The sequence below is a fragment of the Rhinolophus sinicus genome, chromosome 14 (assembly GCF_057876585.1).
Source record: "Rhinolophus sinicus isolate RSI-liver-muscle chromosome 14, RSI-T2T, whole genome shotgun sequence".
NCBI lineage: Eukaryota > Metazoa > Chordata > Mammalia > Chiroptera > Rhinolophidae > Rhinolophus > Rhinolophus sinicus.
In genome coordinates, this window is record NC_142514.1 from 93,901,962 (window position 1) to 93,917,719 (window position 15,758).

Consider the following 15,758-nt stretch of genomic DNA (forward strand, 5'->3'; position numbering starts at 1 on the left):
GTAAGAGTAGATGTCGATGTTTCCTCCCAATTATAAAGGCAGCTATGAGGCCCCAAATAAAGACACCCAAATCCTTGCCTTGGAAGGAAATCGCTTCTCTCAGGCCTACTCCCTTTTCAGAGAACCCCTGCTGGCAGACCCCTGCCAGGCCTGAGTCTGATCTGGCCAGAGTGTCCTCCTAAGGCTCTGCCTGGGACATTTCTTTCTCCTTCCTGGTGACAATAATCCACTCTATCCAGAGGATTTGGAAACCCAGTTCCTGCAGAAAGGAGGCATTCACATCCCCTCCGGTCTCTGCTGACTATAATTAGAACCCACGGGGCTCCAATCATCTCAAAAGAAGGCTTCAGAAATAGAGGGGGGTTAGAAGAAGAAACTTGAAGGTAAGTAAATATTGTTGGAACGTTCCATGCCAAAGCCCCTGGGTCACCAAGAGGTCTCAGTCCATGCCTTTCCTTGTGGTCTAGAATCTTACACAATACTTATTTCCAACCCCTTCTCACTACTAGATCACTTTTTAAATCTAATTTTGAGTTAGTCACTCGACCAATTTACAGTAGGTGCCTAATAGATGCCAGACAGACACTGTGCCCTTCAAGTACATCAGCATTAATTAGGAATTATAATAAAGAGGTTTAAGGCTGGGCCTCAGACCCCCGAATCCAGCTTCACTGAGTGCATCATTTAGGCGGCCTGCCTTTGACCACAGACCTATGCTCCAGTGCCATGGACATTGTATCTGCACAGCCTCAGGCAGGTGGACACACAGACTTATGGAACCCACAGGCAGTGAGCACGGATCTGTCTGTGTACAGGTGGATATCTTGCATGAAATAGTGTTTTGCTGTAGAACAAATTAGGTCAGGACTCTTCTCCCCCTCGCTCCCCCTCCAAGGAAAATAAAATAAAACTTTATAGCAAATGGAATTCCAGCCTTTGCACATGCTCCTGTGAATGCTGGCGAACTATTTCTGAATGTCTTCACCAGCAGGTTTATGATCTGGGGGAGGACCCAGGCTCCGAAGGCTGGCTGCAGGAAAGAGGGCTCTTTGTGTGGCTGTGAGTTGCAGCGACAGCATGCTGGCCAGGGCCAGCCTCAGCTTTGATGGAGCAGAACTGGGGTGGCCTGAGCTGTGCCCCCCTTCTCAGAAGCTGCCCCAGGACGGGCCTTCTCCCAATCGGGATGCTGCTAATTGGAAACAGATGGTCCCTGGCAGACTGGGCCTCCAGGAAGGACTAGGCAGGCTGGTGGGCACACATACACACACACTCACACATACACACTCACACACTGTCACTCAGAGACTCCAATACACACATCCAAACACTCACAAACACAAATACACACCTACAAACATACCATCTCACACACTCACACACATTCACTCACTTGCAAACACAACTCACAAACCTGCTGTCACACACTCTCACACACATACTCACAAATCTCACAAATAAACACACTCACACACATCCCCTTTAGCTTTGACCCTGATGAACAGGAACCCCCTCTCCTCCTCTGACCCCCTGAATCCCCCACCTCTTCCCACACCCAGGCATAGAGGCCATTCGAGGGGCCTTAGGGCTTGCAGTGGCCGCATTCAGTTCAGTATTTTGTGGCTTGTTCACCTAAAGACATAATAAGCTCTTCAGTGAAGACCAGCACAGATTCTAGGTAGGGGTTTACTGGGACTCCAGTGGAGCCGTAATGTTAAATTATTCTTCCCAAAACAACCTGGGGTATCAGTGTCTGAAGGACACAAAAAGTATTTTTGGTTTCAACCTTCTCTCGATTCCTGCACCCTCAATGGGTTGAAGGGGGGAGGCTCGTTTGTCTTTTAGGTCTCTAGGTGTGTGGTGTAAAATTAGAAAAGGAGAACAGACTTGCCTGAGTATTTCTCTGCTTTCTTTCTGTGCTGTGAATTTCATTTGGATATCCTTCAAGACAATTCTTATTAAAGGGTTTCTTCTATCTTGAATCTCAACTCACTTCCAGTGAATTTATTTGCCCTTTTTTCCCTGCTCTGCCAGCTTTGGCTATTCATTTTAGATGTAATAAAATATCTTCCACCTTGATTTTTTAAAGTGAACACGAGGAACGTTCAATTTTCAGCACATTCGAGTATCACAGCAAAGCAGTCAAACGCCTTGTTTGTGCTGCAGATGAGCAAGCAACAAGGTGCGTGGATGCCTGGGCCACCTGGGCTCCCCGCAGCCTCATGACCTGCCTGCCAGACTCTGTCCTGGGCTGTGTCTGCTACCCTTTGTTTTAAAGAATTGAGAGGGAGCTGGGTCCGGCATAATAAACCTGACACAGCTCCACAGTTACTTGGAAGCAAAGGCCTGCCTGGCAGGCTGCAGGACCTTCAAGGGAAGTGCCGAAGTGCTTGGAAGATACCGCTCCATGCAAGATGGCCCTTAGGAAACCTGATTTCAGCTTTATGACTGTGAGCTGGTAAACCAGTACAGAAATTGCTCGTCTCCTTGAATCACCTTTACCTACACCAACCACCAAGATTGGATAGAACATTTGGCTGCCCATTGGTCCCTGCTGCTGAATGAAACCTTCCATATGTTATTAAAGTCGTAGCAGGGGGAAACACTTTAAAATATCATTTCAAAATAACAAACGCATTGTTTACAAATAACTTTCTAAGCCCCTAGAAAAACCTCAAAACACCTCAGGCACCTGGTTTGTATATGGGAATGCCAACCGGGTATTCAGTTTTAAGCCCATTAAGTCCAAGTTTACACGTCATATATTTGTCACAACCTGCACTGCAGCCTAGATGGCATGGGGAGTGTGTGTGTGTGTGTGTGTGTGTGTGTGTGTAAAGCCCCCACCCGGGTTGAACAAAAAGATCGGGTTTCTGTGTGTGTGGATGTGTCCTACAAATGGGTCTACCTGTGCCACCCGCACCTCCGAAAATTGTGGGTTTTAATGATTGGGATGCCAAGAATTTTCACAAACAGCGGCGACAACTGGGACACAAGGCGTCTCTGGGAGCTGCCCCACTCTCCGCAGTCGGGGTTTTCCCCTGTCCACGGTGTCCTTTCCCCAACACACAGGGTCTGGGACGATTTCTTCAAGGAGTCGGAAGCGGTGCTGCTACCCTGCCCCAAACATGTTCGAGGCCGAGGCCTCCCCGCGACCTCTCAGCCTCGTTCCCTCCCCAGCACACACCAGGGGAGCATGGAGCACTTTTGGAGGGGTGTGCCACCAGGATTATTACCGATGACTGGGCCTACGGCCATTTCGCTGTCCTTGGCCTGCGAGGCCGCCGCTGCCTCTCCAGGCCGGAGCTGGAGGGCTTCCGACCCGACGCCGTAGACGCGCCCTGGCTCCCCCAGAGTACGCTCTATCCCCAAAGACCTTCCAAGGCCCCCATTACGAATACGATGGTAGGGCCCCACCCCACCCTCACCCATTTCCTCAGCCAGAGCGTCTGTGCTAGGAGGCTGACGACCGCGGGCTGACCCCAGGCCTCGCCGCCTACTCCCTGGCTGCCGCCCTTCCTTCAGGGTCAAGGGTCATAACACTGCGGACGCCCCACTCTCAGCAGCCCCTTTTGATCTCTGCACTCGCGGGCCGAGGTGCCCGCCAGCGTGCTCGCTCTGCGCGTAAGGCACTGGGACCACTTCGCTGCTGTGCTGCTGAGCAACGACGGCGGCTGCGGTAGGCCTCGGCGGGCCTGCGCCCCGCTCACTAGCTCGGGTCGGCACCCTCGGGCGAGGCTCTAGGTCTCTGGGCTTCTAGGCTTTGGCCGGAAAGTAGGGGGCCGAGCTATTGGGACCGCCGACCGCAGGGGACTGAGCGGCGCCACACGTGCGCATGCGCTGGCCTCTGGTCCCTCCGCCACATGTCCCGGTGCCTACAGCCTCGAGCTTCCCACCCCGGAGCAACCGCGGGGAGCTGAGTAGGTGATGGAAAACTGTCGTTAAGAAAAAGAAAATGCTCCACAGCTGCATCCCTGGCTTTGCAAATGAGCTAATGCGCTCAGGGCGCACCCGGGGACCGGCGCTCAGAAGCCCAGCGTCCAAAGCAGGATAGCAAAAGGATTGGTGACCTGGGGGAGACAACTGAAATTGGGGCTCCCCTACTCCCGCTACTCTAACTGGAGGAGCTGAGCCGCGCCAGCCTGTGAGGAAGCCGCACAGCCCGAAGCCTGGGCTAGAGTGGCTGGCCGCGGGGCGAGGGAATGTATATTTGGAAAGGGTCAGGACCTCGGCTGGAGTCTGGCTTTTTATGGCGAGAGAGCTAGCTGCCTGGGAAGGGCCTTCTGGCGAGGCTTTCCTGTTGTGCCACCTCTAACAGGCGGCTCCAGGGAGAGAGGGAGCTCTTATCCTGTCGGCACCCCAAGGCCCCTGGCTCCACGGATGCTTTGCGGGACTGAGGGGCGGGTAGGCCCGCCCAGGGGCCAGCAGACAAATGCAGAGCAATGTCACATTATTTCCCCGGTCACCAAACATTTACTGTAAATCGTTGCCCTGAACCTCTCCGATATTACGTGTAACCAGAGCGGGACTGGGAGTGGGGCGCAAAAAGCCCGGAGGGGACCCGGGAACTGGTGATTCAGGGCATCACCCAGCCAAATTCTCCCTGGGAATTTATAGCACCTAGACAGCCCTTAGCTGCGGGAACAAAGGTGGGGCCAACTCCTATGTCTATCCCCGGGACAGTTAGGACTGAGGCTCCTGCGGCACACACCGACACCCACCGTACCCCGCCTTCCCCCGCGAGCTTGCATTAGCCCACATTCCTCCTCTGGCCGTAATCGGGCCAACTGCGAATCCCAGCCATTGTCCGCATGTGTCTTTCGTGCGTAATAATTATTAAAATCCTCTTTGGAACCGCAAGGAGGGCAGCCCCTGTCCCTCGGCCCCGGCTCTGTGGCCTCTGCTGTCCTGTGTGCCAGGGCACCCGAAAGGCCCCGAGGCGCTGCGGACCCACCCATCTTGGGGGACTGGCGCACCCCACCCGCACACGCGGCCCGGTGCGACAGGCTCCGGAGACAGGCGGTTGAAGCCTTCAGGGCCCTCCCTGTGCACCGTCGGGGTTGCTGATTTTGCTCCACTCCAGGACAGTATTCATTTTTTCCTCCACTGGAGGATTTTAAAGAATCCGATCGCCACTTAAACACGTGCTCCCCAACCCTGTCCACTTTCACATCTGTAGCCATTAATAAGACCCCACCCGGCCCAGCCACCGGGACCAATGACCTGCTTTTATACTGAAGGAAATGCAGAGGTCTTAAGAGTTAATGGCGCTGAATGTTGGTTTTCCTGCTTTTTCTCTTGGGGTAGGTAATGGAGAAGGGAATCTCTCTCTGTCTCTCTGTCTCTGTCTCTGTCTGTCTCTCTGTCTCTCTCTCTCTCTCTCTCTCTCTCTGTCTCTCTCTGTCTCTCTGTCTCTCTCTCTCTCTCTCTGTCTCTCTCTGTCTCTCTGTCTCTCTGTCTCTCTCTCTCTCTCTCTCTCTCTCTCTCTGTCTCTCTCTGTCTCTCTGTCTCTCTCTCTCTCTCTCTCTGTCTCTCTCTGTCTCTCTCTCTCTCTCTGTCTCTCTCTCTCTCTCTCTCTCTCTCTCTCTCTGTCCAAGTCATCCTCAAAGCCCTACAGCAAACCGCTTCACTCCCCAACCTCAAGTTCTGAGCCCCAAAGAACTCCTCACTTCCTCACTAGACCTCCTCCTCGTGCCTAGGCCCTGCCTGGGGTCTCACCACCTGGCTCAATGGAAAGGCCCCACTGCCTGGCCCAAGCTGACCACCCACTGCTCACTCCCTGGGTTAACAAATTGCACTCCCATTCCCACCCAAGTAGAACCAAGCTGTGTTGACTTAGGGGGCAAATGAGCAGCTCACCCAGTCTTCCTAGGAGCGACATGGAGAGACAGCTAGAAGAGAATGGGCAATTTAGTTCAACTGACCAGCACTGCTGACTGTCGGCCTTACAGGAACCCAAAGACAAACAGAGAAAGATGCTCTTTGGGAGAACAGAGGGAGGCGCCATCTGGAAGAGCAAGAGACCTGGGGAAGCAACACTCAGGCTTTTGGGGTCACCCTCCCAACCCCAGGTGGGGAGATCCCGAGCTGGAAGCAATGCCAGGCCCTCTCAGGACCATGCAGACGGTGCTTTTCCTCTTGGGCTGTATTTCCGGTGGAAGCTCCGCCCTTCTCTCTTGTTTGGAAGACCCAGACCTATATGCAAGGAAATTCCAGATCCTACTGCATCTCCTATAATACGCTCAATATGCTGCAAATTTAAAATCAGTGAGGGAAAAAATCAAGTAAACAACAAAAAAATAATATAAAACAGAGGGTTTACTTGCAGCCAGGCCAGGAGGGGAAAGGAGTGCAACCAAGGTCTTAAGTCAGGCCTTATGCCCTCTATGCCGTATTTTGGTTTCCAATAAGGCGGACATGGTACATTTTGCTCAATTTTCCACTACTAATGATGTTTAGAACATCGTGGAGAAGCGGTTTTCATTCTCCTGAGTGGATTTTGGAGCTGGAATTCATTTAATTAAGTATTGTTCCTTTCACAACCCGACTGGACCTGGAATCTACCAGTCCGGCTCCCTTGTGGCCCCGGGTCTGTCAGAGGCCTGGGAGTAAGCTCTGGTCCCCTGCATCTGACCCATCCCCCAAAGGGCTCAGCCCCTGGGCCTGCAGGCCACCAGGGAAGCAGCCCAACTGGAGTGGGGACATCTGGGAGGAACTTCGGAGCCTCAAGGCCTTCTTTGGGGGCCTGGGAGGAAGAGGGGTGAGGAAAAGTGACAAAGACAAAGAGGGACAGAGGGATAGAGACAGAAAGAGACATAGAACTTAATGATTATCTTGGATTTACACTCAAAAAGGGGAGATGGAGTAAAGGGGATATCAGGCCTCAAAAGTTCGTTATGACTACAGAACCCAAATGGTAAAGGAAGGCCATTTAAAAACCTCTTTACCAGGAACCTCTTGGCTTTGTTGTAAATTGAAATAGGAGCTTTCAGGAAAATGGGGTTTCTGAAGCTGGATTTTAGAGTCCCATAGCAAATCTCAGTGGGTTTTTTCATGCCTTGTGGCCACTGTCTGAATAAACTAGGCTTTTCTTGTTGGAAGCTCTTCTGAGCTTATGGTTTGTCTGCCCTCTGCTCCCCGCCTCCCCACAACTTGGTGGGGTGAGCACTCTGACAAAGTGTCTTGGTCCCTGTTCTCCCTGCCTCCCCGCAAAACTCCCTGCTTGGCTGAAGAATGGCTGCCCATGCAGAGTCGTAGTCTGACCTGCCTGGCCAGCTTTATTACATGGCCACCATCAATCTTGCCCCTAACGCGACATTTGTTTATGACTGGGTGGGAAAGGCTAATGGCTTCATGAACCGGCTCTGAAATGAGAGGAGTCTAAAGACAAGGCCCTGCAACACCAGGCAGGATCCAGAGGTGGGAACTGGACTCAGAAGCAAATGGAGTTCCCTCCCCAAGAACTCCAAGATGTGGTCTGGAGGTAGAAATTGTCACTCCAACCAGCCTTGCTTTGGGTGCCACTACCAGCCGGGAAAAACACAGGTATTCAGGGCCTGGGTCTATTATGGGTGCCTCTGGTCCCTCCTAGGCAGCCTGGCCAGGCAGCCTGAACCAGCAGAGGGTTCATGGCCTCCGTGGGGTTTTGCAGCATTAAGAACAAAACGCATGGCCCTCTACCTTAAAAACTGAGACTCCTCTCTAGGGAAGTGGGTGGGAAAGAAAAGGTCTTATGTCCCTTCTTCACCTATCAAAGTTCAGGGGAGCCCAGGCTATAAGGCGCTCTTGTTTCCTGACCCTTGTTTCTGACCCCGCAGGAAACAGCCAAGAGCGTATGGGCCCCCAGCACAATTGAGCCTTATTCCTCTGCAAACATCGATTATTAACGACACAAACTGTGGAATGATAAATCGTAAAATACATGCCTGTCTGCATGAAGTCTGGTGAAAAAGGCTTGCTGACTACACAACCCTGGAGACACCATGCATTCCTACCACACGTGTAATATGCCAAATGCCAGTTTTCAGGTGGCATGTAACATGCTGGCATTTACATACTCATGGTATAAAATGCTAAGAAAATAAATGTTCCCGCTGCTACAGAAAGGACAAAATACTATCCTAAAGCTTTCCACAGAGGCTAATGTCAAAATTAACCAAGTCCCCACCAATGGGTACTGCCGGGTGCTGCAAGCCAATTTCAAAACGTACTATTAGTTAAAATATCAAGGAGTTTTTTTTAGAATATTTTACAGAAGCATTATCCTCATTACTGAAAAAGTACAAACCAAACGAGCAAACCACTAAGGAATCTCCCAGATTAAGTAAGGCTGGTGGGAGTTGTTTTTTCTTAAATTGGTTGTGAGAATCCAAACGCAAGTGTATTGATAGTAGAAAGCATATATGTGGTTTTAAAAATAAGACTAATGAATAGAACTTCGGACCTTCCACTCAAACATAGCTTTTGAACTATTGTGTATGTGACTCCGGTAGCAATGAACTACCTTTTCTATATATGTATAACACAAACACCTTCCTAAACACATATGTCTTCCATGACTAATTTTCAAACGTTGGAATCGAAGAGAGCAAAAATGATTGCTAAGAAGTCTTCCCCTGGCAAGCATGTAAACACTGTCAGGAGCTGCGACGAGGGGCTCCTCGCCGGCCGCCAGAAGCCAGCGCACTGCACTCACACCCGGTTCCTTCTCCAGCCTCAGGGACTCTGGACGCAGGAAGGAGAAGCAAAGGGGACCCGCAGTCCACTCAGCTTTCTAGCGACACCAGCGCGGCTACGCCAGCTCGGGCCGCGTGCGCTCCTTCAAGGCCCCAGGGCCGCCCTCTCCCCGAGCGCCTGCTTCTCTATCCCACGGCCCACTCCTCGGAGCGGCGCGGTCCAGTTCTCTAGGGCCAGGCTGGGCCTAGACCTGAGGCTAGCCGCGGCTGCGACGTCCTAGGGCCACAAATCCGAGGTCCCAGGAGACGCAGTGTGTCGCGGTCACCTGGAGCCTGGACACTCCGAACCCGCTGCCTGCCTGCGCGCCTCTCGCGTCCTTTAGGCCGAGTGACTCCCGCCCCGACCACTGCCAAGTGATTTGTGGCCTCAGTCAACCGACCTCACACACCGCGGGGACGCATCCTTGCGGGACAGGCCGCCTGGGGCCTCAGCGCTGGACCGGGCAGGTCGGCGCGGGCAGGCCTAGGGGCGCGGGTTGGGGGTCCTCCTACAAACCTGTGGCTGCTGTCACCTGGGAGCAATGGAGTGCCTGTGACCTTTCCACCCCGGCTGAGCTCCTAAACACACGTGTGTCTTCAAAACAAAGGCAGCGAGGAGTGTAAACGGGAGCCCTGTGGTCTAGGCGGCGCGAGGGTGAGGAGCGGAGCCCGCTACCTTCCCGCGGCTCCACCGGCCCGGCGGCGAGGGCCCAAGTCCCCTTCACGCACACCCTTGCCCTTTGCCACCTTATCATCAGCGCTGTCTTCCCGGCATCCACGTCCCAACACATGCACCTAGCCAAGGTCTCCTTGGACTCTATTTTCTCTCCAAACTACTGATTTCGCGAGGAGGCTGCGGGAAGCCAGGGAGGAGGGAGGGCGGGGGCGACACGAGGGAAGGAGCTCCAAACACAAACAGGCCGGGCCTCGACCGCGGCGGGTAATTACAGCTAATTAGCTGAGGAGCTTTCAGTGCCGGAGCGGCGTCCGAAGGCCGGCGTCGGGTCGGGCGCGACTCGGCTGGGCCCGGGCCTCGAGAAACGCCCCCCTGGAAAGCCCGCGGTGGCCCGCTGGCCTCCGCTCGCTATCTGGTTCCAAAAAGTTGAACCAGGCAAGTCGGAAAGGAACCGACTCCGGCTGCCCGAGCTGCCCGGCCTAGGGATCCGTCACCCGGTCCGAAGGGCCGGGGCCATTTGGTAACCTGCTGCCGCTTTCCTTCCGGGCTTAGACAACCCAGCTCCGGCCACTGGACCCCTCCTTTGTCCGCAAATCCCGGCTCCACACTCGGCTCGCCAATGTGGATCAACGCACAAACTCTACGAGCTTTGTCAATGGATTCTTTCCCTCCACCGCCCACACAAAGGGGGTGACCCGAGGAAGCTCACGGCAGCCCCAGGACCTAAGGCTGCGACAGCTGCGCGGAGGCTCACAAGCAGCCCCGAGGCCAGCCCCAGCCGGGGGCCTGACCCGAAGAGACACCCGCGCCCTGCGCTGCTGCAATCTTCCCTGGCTATTAGGTTACGACTCTGAGCAAAGGAGACCCGAGCAAATCAGAGGCCACGTAAAGCAGTTTTTGACTGGAATTAGAGTGTATTTATTTGCAGCAATCCTTTAACAATGATCAAATTTTGACAACAAGCAACAGCAATTACTGCTAAGTGTTGCCTCTAGATAGGAGCGGCAGATAGCAGGAAACTGTATTACCTCGAAAACAAACTGAAAGGCCCTGAATGTCTGTAATCAAATCGCCATCTCCCCAAAGTCTGATTGACAGGGCTGATCACCCTAAGATAATGAATTTATTACATTTCCTGGGTTATTTACAAAGGGGGAGGGCCAATCCGATTGCCCCCTAGGTTTGACTGTAAATTAGCAAGAAAAATTGGATTGAAAAGAAACCACCCTAGGCTAAAATGTTCTGCTCTTCTCTCCTTCTTTCTTGTTACTGCTTTAAATCTTTCTCAAAAAATAATTGTTCTACAAACATATGTTCTAAAATAGTTTCCCAAAGATTAAATTTCCCTTTCCAACCCACGGTATATATATATATATATTTTTAAATCAATCCGTCTACATAACACATGGAGGATTGTAAATGTGGATGAGTTATATACATACATTTTTATAAAGGGTTTATTTTTCCTTTTATAAAGGAATAAAAATAATAGGAAAAAGTCTACCCAGCATTTGGTTCACAGGGGTGTATGATACACATCGCAACTGTTTACGTTCTACACAAGCCAAATATTCATCTGTGTATATTTGGAGGTACATTCACATCTCTCTACACACAGGTATCACTGCGGTAAAGAGCGCTGCTGACAATTTCCAAATCATGTCTGTCGTTACTGAGAAATATATTTTGTGTATATGCCAACTCAGATCTGTTTAGGAAAATAATGTTTTTACTAGCCACAAAGCAAGCTGACTATATAGTACATTTTGCAGAAGATGCTGCAGGAAAAAAGACTAAACAAAAAAGAGATTTTTATGTGAAATTTGACAGGGAATAGTCAGAGGGTTTCTCCACTTTTTCAGAGATTTAGGAGGAGAATAGGTAACGTCTAGTGTTTGAATCTCTGAAACTTTTTTTTCCCTCATAATAATTAAGGCTGTATTAAAGTATCCAGACATATAGGTCTCATTCAAATTGAATGGTAATTTATTAATAAACAAACAATGAATATGTTCAACAAAAGAAGATAGAATAAGATTAATACAGTTTCCCTTTTTATAATGAAAAAAAGCACAATTTAAGTTTCGGGCAATTTAACGTCAGGTTTTGGAAACACTTTCTGGCGTTTGGTCCACGACATCCAACTACAAATTAAAAATAAATTACTATGTTGAAATTTACATTTTAAAACAAGTCCATGAATAAAAAGAAAGCGATATTCATACACGGGGACTTTCCCCTCCTTTCAACATAGGATAAAATATCTTACAGGTGAGAGGTGAAGTAAGGAAAAGGGTAAGGGAACGGGAGAGGAGGAAAAGGAAAGCGTGCTCTCTGAAAAGCAAGAAGAAACTTACGTGTTATCTGCAGTAACACTGTCCTTTAATAAACCATGATTTTGCTGTCTCTGTGTAAAATGGTTTACGGTTTTGTTTATTTAGATAAGGCAAAGTGGAGGTGGCTCTGAATAAATCTTTTAAGAAAATAGTTTTCTTTGTGCTGGTGAGTTGAACTTTTGGAGGGATTCTATGTTCGCCGGTTTGGCGAAAGTTCTTCAAGACTTTTTAAATTGCATTTTTTTGGTTTCGATTTTGCATTGATGGTTCTTTTGGTTGTTCCTGCTTTGGGGTTCGATTCAGTTTGGCAATGAGGGGGCCTGGGGTGTCAAAACTTGCTACAGTCATAGACGAAAGCCCCGGAGGTGCGGTACAGAGATTGGCTGGAAGGAAAGGCCATCTGACAGCTACTATTCCCGTTCACCGGAGAGTTGTTCAAGCCGATCCTCTGCGACTCGAACATCTCCCGCACCGAGTGGAAGTTCTGCTGCTGGCTCGGGTATCCTGCCGCCGCGGCCGCCGCCGCCGCGCTAGCCAGGTGGCCCAGGTCTCCGCCCGCCTGGTTCAGGTACCACGAGGTGAGGCGGCCTTGGTGGGCCGCAGGGTGGTGGCCGGCCTCCTGGCCGCCGCCGGCGCCGTGGCTCAGGGAGGAGGAGCTGCTGCTGGTGACCGGGGGCAGAGAGTAGTCGGGCAGGGGGTCGTCCACAGCTGAGCCGCCGGCACCCGCAGGAGCGCCCTGCAAGTGGCCGCCGCGCTCACCCGCAGCGTACAAGCTCATGGCCTGCAGGTTGCAGTGGTAGGTCCCGGGGCCCCCCGCGCCGCCGCCGCCGCTGCCGCCCCCGCCGGAGCTGCCCGCGCTGGAGCTCTGGCTGCAGGGGGAGCTGTAGAGGGAACTCTGGCCCGGCGAGTAGGCGCCAAGCGCCAGCGGGGGTGCGATGCCCGCGCGCGAGGAGGCGGCTGCCGAGGCCAGAAGGCCCGAGCCTAGCTCGCCGGCTGCGCCCTGCGGCGACCCCCGCAGCGACGTCATGATGTTGTCCACGCTGAAGCCCTGGCTGTGGTGCGGGGGCGGCGCGGGCTGTGGGGCGGGCGGCGCGGGCTGCGCGGGCTCCGCGGCGTCCAGGCTTAGCGGTCGCGCCGACGGCAAGCTGCCAGGGGGGCTGCTCCCGCTGGACAGGCTGCTGCTGCTGCTGTCGGGGCTTTCGATTTTGGGCACCGCGGCTGCGCTGCCACTGCCCAGGGCAGCGGCCGGGGACAGGGGCTGGGGCGGCGAGGGGCACGTACCGTTCTCGGTTTTGATGTCCTGGATGCGCACGGGCGGCGGCTGCGGTCCGGGCGCGGCGCCGTCCGTCTGCTCCGGCGGCGCGGGCGGAGGCTGGCGGCCCGGCGGCGGCTCCTTGAGGTGCAGCCGGTCCTTGTCCTCCTTGTCCTTCACGGCGTCCTTCTTCTTGAAGCGCCGCCGCCGCCGAAGGAAGCTGCCGTTCTCGAACATGTTGTACGAGTCCGGGTCCAGCGTCCAGTAGCTGCCCTTGCCCGGTTTCTTGTCGTCGCGAGGCACCTTGACGAAGCACTCGTTGAGCGAAAGGTTGTGGCGGATGCTGTTCTGCCAGCCCTGCTTATTGTCCCGGTAGAAGGGGAAGCGGTCCATGATGAACTGGTAGATGCCATTGAGGGTTATCTTTTTGTCCGGGGCGTTCTGGATGGCCATGGTGATGAGCGCGATGTAGCTGTAGGGCGGCTTCACCATGTCCTTGGGCTGCGGCTGCGGCGTGTAGGGCCCGTAGGCGCGGGCCATGCCGCCCGCGTACTGCTCGGCGTGCGCGGGGTGCGAGTACACGCTCATGGGGGCCGGCATGGCGCTGTAGCCGCCCCCGGCCGCCGCCGCGGCCGCGCGGTAGTAGCTCTGCTCGCCGCCGAGGTAGGGCACCACTCCAAGGGAGTTGGGGCTGGACACGGAGTAGCGCGCCTGCATGGCCCCCGCTTGCCGCCGCCGCCCCGCGCCGCCCGCCGCCCCCCACCCTCGCTCAGGTCGGCCGCGCCGCGCCGCGCCAGCCGCCCAGTCCGACTCCGGGCCCCGCGGAGCTGGTGCCGGGCCGCCGCCGCTTCCCGGAGCCGCGGGCCGCGCGCGGCCTCTCCCTGCACTCGCTCGGGCTCCTGGGCTCCTCCGGCCACTTCGGGGCCCGCGCCAGCCGCGAAGGAGGGTCGGTGCTAGGGAACAGGACGGCCCGGGACGCCGCAGACGGCCTTGGAGGAACTCACGGAGCCACTTCCAGGCGAGAACGGGAAAAAAGAGCCAAAACTTAAAAACAAGAAGGCGCTCTTCTCGCCACACGGCCTGAGCCTTTCAGGAGAATCTGCCCGGAGCCGCCAGCGAAGGCGGCCAGATCACCAGGGCAGGGGCCGCGCCGGCCGCCTTCCCGGGCCCCGCGTCACCTTTTTTTCAGTCTCTCGCGCGCCGGCCGCTTAAGGAAGCATTGGAAAACTTCTGAACTTTTGAGCATCCGTCACCCAGGCGAGGACTTTTTTACGCAGTTACATTTTTTCCGGGCAGCGGAGCCCCGCCCCACCGCAGCATCAGTAGCCAATGGGAGGGGAGAACCGCCTCTGAATGAGCCGGAGGCCGAGCCCGGACGGCCGGCGCCCAGCCGCGGTAGGACCGCGGGGCTGACCGCACGCGCGCCGGCCCGCGGGGTCCTGCGCGGATGCCCGCGCCCCTGTGGGCGCACGGCCTGCGCTCGCAGTCGGTTCGCAACCCTGCGGCCACCCACCCGCCGCCGGCGCGGGACATGGTCTCCCACCCTGGGCCCTCCGCACGGACCTCCATTGTTCCCGCAGACTTCCTGGGTCCTCCCGGGCCCCACGCAGACCCTTCCTCTGTTCTTCCGCTCCCAGATGACACCGATTCCTGGAGCCCCAACACGCGCTGGCTCTCTCCCATTCCTAGGCTAATTTGGCCGGCTCCAGCTCCGGGATTTCCCGGGCCCCTCCTCCTTTTCCCTTCACCTTTTCTCTCTCCCCACTTTTTCCCTCCCTTCCCGATCGCCCGATCGACTGGTTTCACAGATGTCTCTAGTTCCTGCCACCTGGAGGTTCTCCTGTCCTAACTGGGTTACACGGGCCATAGTTTCAAGGGCTCAGTAACAGCCTTGCTCTGTTCCTGGTGGGGAAGGAGTTGTCGCCCCCACCGCACCGTCCGCGTGACCCCTCCACAGTAGAAATAAGGGAGGAGGGTATTCGCCTTCGCCAGGAGCTTCGGGCGGTGGTTCGCCCAGGTAGGCTATCGCCCGCCCCACTGAGGGACACCCCGCTCCTTGGCCTCCGCCCGCCCCCCCCCCCCCGCAGGGCCCTCGGCTGCGCAAGGGAGCTTGCGAAGCGGGCTGCTGGAGCCAGGAGGCTCCCCACGCTGCCCTTCGGAAAGCATGCAATCCCTCAGGTTCGCCATGCAGCATCCCCTTTTGTCGAGTACTGCGTGTTTTGGCTCAGAGGAGGGGTCAGCCTGCGGGCTCAGTGACATTAGCAGGTGTGATGACAAGAAGCAAATAAATACGTCCAAGAGCTTAACACGTCCCAGTTCAATCTCCATCTCCACACGCGCGGGGCTGCCGGCTCGCAGAGATAACGGGTGTTGGGGGGAATGTTCAGAATCGCACCTGCAAGGGAAGGGGGATAAGCGCAGAAGGCGTATCCTTCCTGGTGCATACTCGTGGGCTTTGAAGTTTCTAGGTGACTGGGGTGAGATGGGAAGAAGAGAAATGAGGGAGGAAAAACGAAGGAGCAGGACATGGATGGGCCTCCCTCCTCCTGCAGCGCGACCCTGCACCGGGGCAACTGCAGAAAAGATCCTCCTGGACACTGAGCACGAGGTCCTTTACTAGAAGCTGGGGGGCTGGCGGGTTTAGCAAACTGTGAAGAAGAGCAGCGTGTCGCATTGAACACTTCCACTCCCAAATTTTCTGACAATCTTTAACTGCAAGCACGTGTTCGGAGCCCCTTTTGGCTTCCCCCTGGTAACTCGACTTCCTCACTCCGCACAAAAAT

General features: G+C 54.7%; 1 protein-coding gene across 1 annotated transcript; it reads right to left on the reverse strand.

Annotated features, from left to right (window-relative positions):
• Positions 1–11,350: 11,350 nt before the first annotated feature.
• FOXC1 (forkhead box C1) lies at positions 11,351–14,236 on the reverse strand. The gene has a single exon (XM_019752390.3). The coding sequence runs from the start codon at positions 13,690–13,692 to the stop codon at positions 12,052–12,054; it is 1,641 nt and encodes a 546-aa protein (XP_019607949.1). The 5' UTR covers positions 13,693–14,236; the 3' UTR covers positions 11,351–12,051.
• Between the last annotated feature and the right edge of the window lie 1,522 nt (positions 14,237–15,758).